Raw genomic sequence first — 12090 nt, 5'->3', positions numbered from 1 at the left:
AAAAAGTGATGGGCAGAGGGTAACGGGGATAGGGTGAGGGTGACAGGGAGAGGCAAAGAGTGACGGGCAGAGGGTGAGGGTGACAGGGAGAGGCAAAGAGTGATGGGCAGAGGGGGAAGGTCTGTGGGTAGTAATTATAGGGCGCAGATTGACATACATAGGACCAGTATAAGTGTGATACCCCTTGGGGGTGTCACATAAGGAAGGTGATAAGTGGCAGAACAAAGCAGTAACACTGACACCATTTGCACTTACCTAGGTACAGTGTAGAAGGTCAGCAGCGTTGTGGAGCAGAGTCTGGGCAGCAGCGTCTGTCGGTGTGCACTGTGCAGCTGATGCATGTTTGTTTCCTGTGGCTGCGTATGCCGGTGACACCGGATGGTGGAGGCAGCGGCCGGTAACAGTGCAGGACAGGTAACCTGCAGCAGTGACATCCCTCCCCGCCGTATCACCCGGTGAGGGAGGGACGCTGTAAGGGGCGTGGCCTCGTGGACAAGGGACGTGGCCACACAGGTGGGCGTGGCCTTGCGGGCCGAAAACCATGCTCTAATGTTTATTACCGGGGGTGCAGGAGCCAGGAGGTGCGGGCTGTGTAGTGTGCCGGCTCCCTCCCAGTGTCAGGAGCCGAGTGCTGCACTTAATACTACAGTGCAGCACTCGGCTCCTGTCACTGAGAGGGAGGCTGCACCTTGGTGTCACCCCTGGGCGGTTGACACCCTGGTGGGTCCGCACCCCCCTTGTAAACCGGCGACGCCACTGACCCGCAGTCTGGCAGGTGGCAGAGAGACTGGCCACTGGTCCCCTCCTCCCACCGGCAGCACTCACCAGCTCACCTCCCCAGTGGCGCTAGGCAGCGGCTGACAGTGCAGAGGGATTGCTACTGACAGTTTGCACTGTCCGAGGCAATCCCGGAGAGGTGGCAGCGCTGACAGCTGTCAGTCTGATGACTGTCAGTGCTGCGGATCACCAATGATGATCCGAACGTCAGGGAGGTCACAGTGGGTTCCCTACTCCTGCATCCGGAAAAGTAAATAAAAAAATTAAAAAAAAAAGGTTAGTGCTTGAAGTGCCGGTATGTCATACCGTTACATACCGGCACACTTCGAGCACTGCTTTGTTCATATCTAGGTAATTGGTGGAACAAGAGAGTCCATTGGGTTCTGCACTCTTACTTTATGCTTACCGTTATTGCCCCAGCAATTTATTTAGATCAGTGACAACTGACACATTTGAGTAATGCGACAAAACATAATTTTAGAATGAGATTTTTTTTTTTCAAAACCATTGGTGTAAAAAAGGAAAATTTTCTATGAGCTTTGGGAAGAAATATAAAACCTATATTGCAAAAGTGCTTTTCTGTTTTAACGATAAAGTTTTATGGCTGGTATACTGGTTTCATTATGCTGGGTACACATTTACATGATGGATCGGTCAGTAGACCGAGCCACCATCAGAGTATACACACATACCAATCGGCTGCTCGATGTACCTGGCCTGACATCGCAACAGGACGTGCATTTAAATTTGCCCATCCAGTTGTGATGTCAGTGTCGGCAGTCCCTTTGAGATATATCTGTTTCGGCTGAGCTGCAGGGCCGACCTGATATATCTGTGATCCATGTCATTCACGGACATATCGGGTGAACACACACGTTAATGCACTCATAATAAATCGCTTGTCGATCGAACTAACAATATATCAATAAATGTGTACCCAGCATTAGGCTAATGCACTAAAACACATTTCAAATGATGCATTGTCCCCAGTTCGGCACTCATATCTGTATGTGACACTAAAGCTGGGTACACACTGACAGATATAATGGCCGATGAATTGATCGGCAATATATCTGCTGCCCGTCGGCCAGTGTATACACACGATATGTCTGTGAACTGCGTCATTCACAGACGTATCTGTCCATCGGCAAGTGCAGACCGCCCGTACACACACAGCGGCAGCCGCAGGGAGGGGGGCCGGACACGCCCCCGACCCTCGGCCACAGGGACCCGGGGCCACAAGCAGATGATGGCCGTTCAGTGTGTATGAACGACCATCATCTGCAGATATATCTGTCAGGTGTGTACCCACCATAAGACACAACACTTATTTACTTTTGTGCTTTTCTGAACTTTGTTGATAGCAGGACTCCAGATGATAATTTATAAACCTTTTACATATAATTGGATCTTTTCCGCATTGTAACTTAGCCATCTCTTTGCTGATGTGCATAATGGCTGCTTAGGAGTCAAAACCTCTATTCTGCCTCTCATTGGAATAACAATGTCAGTTTGAGGCAGCAAAGGACCCTGAGTTTTCATACATCTGAGTGATGGACTTGCTATATAATAGTAATAACATCACAGATATGAGATCCACACACTTACATGTTCTAGATATCCATTCTAGCTCCACAACCTATACCAGCAGCCTCTTAGACTGATTGGGATGTGTTTTGCTGATTGTTAAGCGTAGTGGTGTGGGAGGGGGATTACACTGTACATTTTAACAACATTGCAGTACAGTGTCAGGGTAACCCTGGATAGAGCATCTTCTCTCAGTGCTTCGTGTATCAAAATGTAACCATGTATCTGCTTATTAGCATTAAAACTAGTGGGAACGAGCATACGATTGTTTAGACCAGAAATATCATTCAAAGGGGGCGATTCAATTATTGGGGATGCAAAGCTGCACCCATACATGATAATTACGGTAGATTAAAATTGTACATTTTCCTGTGCACCTGTATGGTGGGGGTACAAGGGAAAATGTGCGATCCAGTACACAGTAAAAATGGATTCCAGTGGCCATTCTGCGCAACCATGATAATTGACTGATCTGCGGCAGAGCTGCGTCTTCATATACAGTCGCTTGGATTTGTGAAGCCACTGGTAGGCGTCTCAATAAAAATCCCGCATTAGCGTAGATCTCTGAATCAGGCCCAGTATGTCCGAAGTTCTGCGCACATCAGCAAACCATACTTACCTAGGACTTGTACATGTTTCCTGTGTTTATTCATTTACAGATTGTTCTATGGTACTCCAATCGATCACGATCCATTCAATGAGCAAGAAGACGACGACTGATTCATGGCTCTGTGACTGGAAGTGCCGCAGCTGCTCAGAATTATGCTGATCCTGTTGATTTCTTTCACACCGTAGTGAACAGTTACCACAATGATGTTATCTGCGCTGTCATATACTCTTAGAAGACTTACTGACAGAACACACATTACAATGCCTGGCCTTCTCTTCAATTTCCAAATTAAGTGACTGCGATTTTTCTTGAGTTCATTAAGTACAACTTGCACTTCTCTTCATAAACATTATATTTTCAAATAAGAAGTTAATTTATTGTGTTACCTAACTGTAAAACATTGTTACAAGTGTAAAGAAATAAAGACACTTATTGGCCAAATATTGGCAAAAGATATTTGAATACAAGTGTCACAATAAGGTTGCCTTTGTGTATAAAGTGCCTTGTTAGAGTTAATTAAGTGTACTTTAGGTTAAATTGACACACTGATTCAAGTAAAGATCATGATTCCCTCCCCTCGCTTTACAGCACGTCAGAGGGGGTCCTCCTACAGCACAGTGCATCTTTTGTTTTATACAGTTCAACGTGATGTTGGAGCGATGCTGTTAGAATGGCGATAATGGCAGCACAATATTGCTCAAACATCACATTTTGCCTTGCACCTCAATGGGGCTGCGCAGTAAAATGCAACCATGTATGTACTGCACAGCCCCTATAAGTCACATGATGTACCACCAAATAGAATTCAATTGTCCCATAGAATTTTGGAAACATAAGACTGCGCAGAAGTTTCTAACTACATAGGTTGGCAGGAGTGTACTCTATGCCACTCGTCACTGGATTGGAATTCTGACCGTCTAACCAGGTTCTGCAATCAAAACAAACTTGAATACTTAGGACAGGCTGCAGCACTTCATGTCTCTAAGGCACAGGTTCTCAAACTCGGTCCTCAGGACCCCAAACAGTGCATGTTTTCCAGGTCTCCTCACAGTAAGTGAAATAATTAGCTCCACCTGTGGATCTTTGAAAAAGTGTCTGTGAGTAATGACTACACCTGTGCACCTGCTGGGTGACCAGGAAAACGTGAACTGTGTAGGGTCCTGAGGACCAAGTTTGAGAACCACTGCTCTAAGGCAAAGGTTCCCAAACTCAGCCATTATCCATGCTTGAGTCCTGATGGATAAATCAGATTGACTGAGGTGTTAATTAAGTCACCTGTGCTCAAGCATGGACAGCCGTAAAACCTGGACTGTAATGGCTGAGTTTGGGAACCTCTGCTCTAAGGCACAGGTTCTCAAACTTGGTCTTCAGGACCCCAAACAGTGCATGTTTTGCAGGTGTCCTCACAGAATCGCAAGTGAAATAATTGGCTCCACCTGTGGATGTTTTAAAATGTGTCAGTGAGTAATGAGTACACCTGTGCACCTGCTGTGTAACCTGCAAAATGTGACCTGTGTGGGGTCCTGAGGACCGAGTTTGAGAACCTCTGCTCTAAGGTATTGTATTGGCTCCTCCTGTGAATCAGCCCTGAGCATAAACTGCAGTCAAGTAATGTTTGGGGTCCCATAGGGTGGGGAGAACACCACCAATTTAATGCACTGAGTAAAGAGGATTGTACTAGACCGTAATAATCTATTAAAGATAATTTGTCTGTTGTTTCCAGTTATTGTCAATCTGAGGTCATGTATATATTGTTTTCTACCATGTCCCTGACCATAAGAATACTGCATCAGATATGAGGCTTCACTCACAGCATAACAACACAATTAAGGATATCATTGACTTCTCAGGTTTTTCTTCTGGTTAAGGTGCAGTTTATCCATGTTTTGTTATTAGAATTTGGCAGGAAAGACTTCGCTCTTGTAGTAAAAGAAGAAGAGCACGGCACCTTACAGAATGTGGATTCAAGTGGAATGCTTTTTATTTTCCAAATACCTGAATTATTTTTCCTGCTTCCCGGCCCTGAATTGTGTAGCAGAATTTATATCTTATATGTAAACCTTATTTTGTTTATGACAGATCTGTATATATTTTTTTTCCATAGGTAATACATGACAAAAAAGGTTGTTTATTTCAGGGCCTGTTCCTAAATTAAATCTTTAAACGCCACTTTCCAGGTACTTCCAGATCAGGGCTATCTCTGAGAAAGGATTTGTATTTTATTTTATTTTAAATGCTCAATTCTCACCACGAATAAATAAAACTCTCTTTAAATATGAACCATTGATCTCTAGTCTTAGCTTCTTTTTCACATTTACCTGAATTGATTAATGTGCACATACAAACATGTCCATTAAAAAAGAAGAGCCCCCCAGCCAAAAAAATAAGTATTAAACCATAATTGTTTATTGCAGGACTGTAGGAGCCTTTTCCTTTAAATGCTTTAGAAAGATGTTTCGTTGTGGGAAATAAACATGTATTATCTTGTCTCCTATCCGGCTGACTCCTGCATCACTTGATGGTTTGTGCTGTAGCGACAAGTACTGTGTAGTTACATGTGATCGCAGTTTGTCTAAATAATTAAGTAATCATATTACATAAGGAAATGCCAAAATGTCTTCTATTAAAATATGGGGTCTATGTACTTTTGTAATGACCCCCTGGAGCCCATTTTACCTTCAGACACTTCACAGGTGGGTAACACCATTTACACAGAGGCAGGTTCACTGTCAAAACTTGGAGACAACATGGACCTTAGTCTCAGATAATAAATACAACCGTGGCTAGATAGTACAATTTTATTATTACAGGAACAGAGCAATGGATGTCCCCATGGTTCAATACTTTCCACACAGTAAGAGGATTAGTTCAGGAAATACACTTTTATTTAACACAAATAAGTCATTGTTACTTTTACACTAAATCACATGCACCAGTTTATACAATACCACTTTCAGACAGAAAAAGGCAAAAAACCCGGCAATAGCGTCCCGGGTTGTTTTGCCGGTCCCTGCCTGTACCCCCCTTCAGACAGAAGAGCAAATTACCGGGTCAAACATTTCTACTCTGTAATTTGCTGATTAACATGGGTATTTCTTCTGTCTGAAAGGGTCAACCCGGGTCTAAATTCCCAGGTCTCCGACCCTGGTAAATTCCTGGGTCGAAGTCTCAGGAATTTCGACCTGGGTTGACTCTTTCAAACAGAAAAAAAAACCTGCGTTGATCAGCAAATTACCGGGTAGAAATGTTTGACCTGGTAATTTGCTCTTCTGTCTAAAAGGGGTATAACATACATATCACTATTTCTAGATATACAGTATAATTCTAATACCTATCAAAACTAAATTACTGTTTTTTTTATCCTGCAGTATAAATAATTTTTACACTTTGCAAACTGTCCCAAGGGGATGTCCCAAATTACGAGCTCGGTGGGGCACTGAGTTGGTTGCTCTCCTTAGTTTGGCAATATTCCCGGGATTATGTCTAGCTAGGGCACCCAACAATAGCTCATGTAGAGTTTCACTGATGTTCAATTTCAATGTTGAAGCTCCTCCGAAGGGATTATTCAGCTCCTTGTTTTGTTGCTAATTGTTGGCCTGGATAGAAAATTACAATTTGCCTTTGTGTTAACAGTTTGGGCAAAAGGCCAAATGTGGGCAGGTGTAACTAAAGAATTGTGCAAATGTAGTTAGCTTTCCCTTTAGCTGATTATCCCGTGCTGGAATTCACTCCATTGACCATTACCAGTGTATCCCATTCTCCCCTTCACCCCCCACCCCAGTGCCCCCGCATGTGTGCATTCTAAGGCTGCATGATCATAATGCAATCTATGGCACTTCATTTGTCACATGCTTATTTTCCTATAGATTATAAACTTGCAGGGGCCTTCTCATCCCTTGCCTGTTTATTAATGCCAAGTCTTACTTTATTACCCAGTCTTATTTTGATCCAAATTGTAAAGCTCTGCAGCTTTTGCAACTAATTGATCCTCCCTATGTGGCACTGTGCTCCATGCATTGTAATCATAGCTAGGGCTCAAAAGTATTGGGGGAAGGGATGCAGCCTGATATATGACACAGTTATAATAATGACCATACTGTTTATTGAAGATCTGAGAGAGGAGTATACAAATAAAACTTTGTTTACAACTCATTTGTACAGCAATTATTTCATTTGATTTAATAATCAATAGAGATTTATCGAAAAATATATATCTCCCTCATTTTGTAGCTTAATAGGTATTGTAGTTCTATACTATTAGTACTTCTGTGAGTGATGTAATTACATACCCTTTGTCAGGACTGCAACTATTTCAGAACATAAAGATAGATTACTTTTTCCAAAGTTCCTTTGTGGTCGTTGGAGGAGCTATCCTGCTTGCTGCCGTTCTTCACATACAGGGAATAGAGAGTTAAAGTGATCTGTTTCCAAGGTGTTGTCAGGTTGTTGGATTCCTAGATTGCTCATTATTTCAAACTTGATTCCATTTGGGTCACATGTTCTGAACTTCCTATGGATCACAGACCTCTAGTATAAAGCCTGTTACTAACTGTGTCTCAGTGTCTGTGCAACGTTACTTTCAGGTCTATCTTGGACTCCTGCCAGATCCCTGCTGTGCCTGTGGGTTGCTGTGGACTTTGCTATATCTCCGCTCATGTTCCAGCTAAACTTCTGATGCCAGTTACCAGCCGCACTACAGAGCTCAGCATAGCCATTGCCTAAGTATTGCTTTCTGCTCCACTACTGTGGTTTCACCTTTTGCTGCACTATTTGTCTGTTGCCTCTCACTCCTGTGGACATCGAACCCATCTTCGTTACAGTTGTCAACCGAACCGTTAGTTATCATCACTGCATCGCGGGGCTCAACCCTGTTCCGGATTCTAGTCACACCGCAGGGCTCAACCCTGTTCCGGAACCACACCGCTTCACAGGGCTCAACCATGCTTCAACCTTCATTGCATCGCGGGTCTCAACCCCGCTCTGGATTGTAGTTACACCGCAGGGCTCAACCATGTTCCGGAACCACACCGCTTCACAGGGCTCAACCCTGCTCCGATCTCACCGCATCACAGGGCTCAACCCTGCTCCGAACTCACCGCATCACAGGGCTCAACTCTGTTCCAACCTCACCGCATCACAGTGTTCAACCCTGCTCCGACCTAACCGTATCACAGGGCTCAACCCTGCTCCGACCTCATTGCATCACAGGGCTCAACCCTGCTCCGTCTTTCACCACATCACAGGGCTCACTCTGTTCCGGATCTCCATCACTACAGGGTTCCACCCAGATGAAGCTCCTCTATACCATCCTGAGGTGTTAGCCTCATACTGGACTCGGGGTTCCCTACCATATTAACTTTTCTGTGTTAAAGACTATATGGGGGGGGGGGGTTCTCCTATACTCATTATTGCTTATGTGAACTTCAGTGCTGTTGAGACTTTATGTGAGACGTTGCTATTATATTTCTCCTGTGAATAAATTCTATTCACTTTTATTCCGTACTATCGAGATTTCATGAAAAGGTCATTCCTAAAGCCACCCCAGTTTATTATGCCTAGTAGGCCTGCCTCCTCCCAGGAGTCTCAAGTGTCAGCAGCCATGACACCCTTATTAAGTGCTTAATTTGCTAAGCAAATATTACTTTTGACTACTACATGGGGGTATATTCAATTGGCCGCGAGGTTTAGCGAGGCTAAAACCTCGCGCCCCTCGTGGCCAATTTCGAAACCCCATGGGTATGCGTGCTCCCGATACCCGTGGGATGCAATTAAAAAAAAGTGGACGCAGGGTTTTCATCAATGAAAACCCCGCGCCGCGTAAATTAAAAAAAAAAGTCACCTGCCCGGGTCTCCGTGGCTCCCAGTGGCTTCCCCTCTCTCTTACTGGAGAGGGGGCAGCTGGGAGTCCCGGGGGCTGATGGGAGGAGCAAGGGCTGCTGGGAGATGTAGTTCTCCCAGCGCCTATTCCAGGGGGGCCACACACACTTACATATACCACACACACTGACATACTTACCCTGCTGCAGAAGATCCGGCTCCTGACGCTGGATGCAGAAGAAGATGCAGAAGACAGCGCTGAGGAAGGTGAGTAAGGACTAATTAAGCTAATTGGATACTTCCAATTGCTTAATTAGTTCTCAGAGGCGGTGTCAGAGCAAGTCCCGGTGATTTTTCCTTAAATCATCGATTTTAGGAAAAATCACGCTTGCTCAGGAGGTGCGTGAAAAAAAAAAACTCCCGGTGCGTGTTTTTTTTAAAAACACGCACCTAATTGAATAGCAAAAAAACCGCACCTGCAGGAAAAAAATCACAGGTGCGGGTTTTTTGCAATTCTCGCACACAATTGAATATGCCCCATAGTGTAGCAAAATAACTAGCAGCCTGTTCTGATCCTCATCACCTTGACTGCCCCAAGTGAGGAATCACAAATATTATTACAGGAGTGCATAGGCTGGAAGTGCTGAATGCAAAGTTCTTATTTATCTTGGGAAACTTATGTTGACTTCCTGTAGCTATACATATAGTGTATAATGTATTTTATTCTTGTATTACTGTGAGCAATGTTTTTCAAACCCAAAGCACCACTTGTCACAATAGTATTATTTTTGAACCCTCTAAAATGATGAATAGTAAAAAGGCACGCTAGAAAGTAGTAGACTCCATTTCTCCTTTGTTCAATTTATCAGAAAAATCCTATTTAGGGGAGCTTACCACCATCGCCATAAATGCCTATGGGGATGGCAGAATTCGGCAATTTATCAATCCCAAATTGATATATACTGTACACCACAATGGAGACCAGGAAGCTGAAAAGACCTCCGCTTTTCTCCCTACAGTGACACTGGCTGGGCACCTTTACCAAAATGGCCTCTAGTACACTAGTGCGCATGCAGAACCCCACACTATTACTGTGTTGAGCATTGCAGAGCTATTAAGCTCCCACAGAGGTGAGTATATATATATATATATATATATATATATATGCTATCTGTGGTCCAGCACTCACACCTTATATCTTGTAATTTGCTGGGGTGCTTCTTTAGAGTTTCCACTGAACTCTGGGTAACCCAAGGATAAAGGATATCACATCTACTATACGTAGAGATAAAGGCACTCGCCAGACTTTTGAAGTCAAAACATACTTTAAGCTTTATTAGCATGTACATAATCCATAGTTGCCAACGTTTCGGTTCCACTCCGGAACCAGGTGTGTGTTGCTTCATCGATCCACCTGGCAGAGAGTGCTAATTTCAGTATATTATCAACTTTGTTCTTGATTTCTCTAGTGGGATTGTACGTCAATTTTTCATTGTGGATACATCCAGCAATTGCCGTGTTAGTTCTCTATCATAGTCTACCCAGTCCTGTATCACAATCGGCCGGTCGAATGACTATCTGATCGTTGCTTATAAATTGCTGCAGGGGCGTTTTTTCTGCCCGTGTGAGATTATCATAAATTTTATCATCTTTGATGTTTCCTGTATCCTGGGTAACTAATCTTAAGTAGGTTTTAAGACTTGAATTGCTAGATGATGGATTGAAGTTGGAAGATGGTTTGAATATTTTCTGTGTATCAACAGCTTGCTTGTCTTGGAAGAATTCTTTGAAGCGTAACCTGCGCCCAAATTTGTAATGGTCAATGGTCCATTTGAATGGATTATGTCTATTTGTAGGCACAAAAGATAGGCCTCTTGACAGTAATTGGTTCTCTGCATTAGATAGGGGGTATTTGGACAAATTGAAAACTAGGTTTAAATCCTTCTGTTCCTCGCTCTTCTTTTTCCTTGTATAGCTACCCCTCCTCGGGTGGGGTCTGGGTTTTCTAGGGCGTCTCGGTTTTGATCCATGGTTTTCTCTAAAAAAGGATTTACTGGTCAAACCCGATATAACTCCTAAACATAAGGACAAGGTTAAATCCTACATTAGACCTTTGAAACCAGGGTGTTTCAAATGTGCAAACTGCACGACTTGTAGATATATGGTCAGTGGGTAGTTGCCATCACCCTCAAACTGGAAAAAGAATAGCGATAAGGCACTTTGTAACATGTACCACAAAGTTTGTGGTGTACATGATAACATGCCCTTGCAGCAAGCATTACATCGGCAAGACCGATAGAATGTTTAAAGAACGCATGGCCCTTCACAGAAGCGCAATTCGTGCAGCGCTCGACAGGGGTCATGCTGAACAACCAGTTGCCAAGCATCACTGTTGTGACGTCACCGGATCCCCACACAGCACGCCTTTCCGGGGGACTTCGTGCACCGAGTGTGTGTCTTGTATAAAGGTAAGATGGTTTTTACTTACACTTTTGTATCCTGAAGAAAATGCTGACGCATTGAAACGTCGATCTGCTAGACCTGCGGTCTGTGTGTTTTATTTATCAGTCGCCCTGAGTGCCGCCCACAGTGACTGTATACATTTTTCTCCCACTTGCATGGGAGTTTAAACGGAGGGCACCGGACGCAATTTAGTGTGTTTAGGACGGGAGTGCCGGCAATCTGGTTATATATCGTACACACATATATATATATATACATACATACAGTACCAGTCAAAAGTTTGTACACACCTTCTCATTCATTGGTTTTTGTTTATTTAATTTATTTTCAACATAGTAGATTAATACTGAAGACATCAAAACTATGAAAGAACACAGAAATGTAAACAAAAATGTGTTAAACAAAACAAATTATGTTGTATATTTTAGTTTCCTCAAAGTAGCCCCCATTTTGCTTTGATGACAGCTTAGCACTCTCTTGGCATTCTCACGAGGCTGAAGTTGGCTTCTTATTCATTTCTTATTCACTTCTTATTCATTTTCCAGCTTCTTATTCAGAAAATGTTACATTAAAACATTTAAATAAAGTTAGATCACTAAACTAACACTATGTAAACAAAGAATTGTGTCCCTGACACAGTTTACAATTATTATTTTCTTGGCACAATAAGGATTTGGGCATGAATAGGGCAGTAAAGCGGGCACAGGCACCATATTTTGTCATTTTGAATAAAGCTGTAGTTGTGCAAGGGTTAACTAGCTTCGGTCATCAAATGTTACACTTGAAACCCACAGAGGGTGGTCAGGTACATATCACCCACTTGTCATTTGCCTTGA

The 12090-nt window shown here is 43.3% G+C and overlaps 1 protein-coding gene across 1 annotated transcript in view; it reads left to right on the top strand.

The window, feature by feature from the left end:
- RNF14 (ring finger protein 14) overlaps positions 1-5254 on the top strand; it is a 35912-nt gene extending 30658 nt beyond the window's left edge. The window contains exon 9 of the mRNA XM_088444120.1: positions 3024-5254. Coding sequence (XP_088300246.1) covers positions 3024-3084 — 61 coding nt within the window. The 3' untranslated portion in view covers positions 3085-5254. The remainder of the gene's footprint in view (positions 1-3023) is intronic.
- Positions 5255-12090: the final 6836 nt, after the last annotated feature.

This window comes from Taudactylus pleione, unplaced genomic scaffold (genome assembly GCF_031769625.1).
Source record: "Taudactylus pleione unplaced genomic scaffold, aTauple2 ptg000349l, whole genome shotgun sequence".
In the NCBI taxonomy this organism is placed as follows: domain Eukaryota; kingdom Metazoa; phylum Chordata; class Amphibia; order Anura; family Myobatrachidae; genus Taudactylus; species Taudactylus pleione.
The sequence above is the reverse complement of the archived record's forward strand: the minus strand, read 5'-3'. Positions and strand labels throughout refer to the sequence as shown.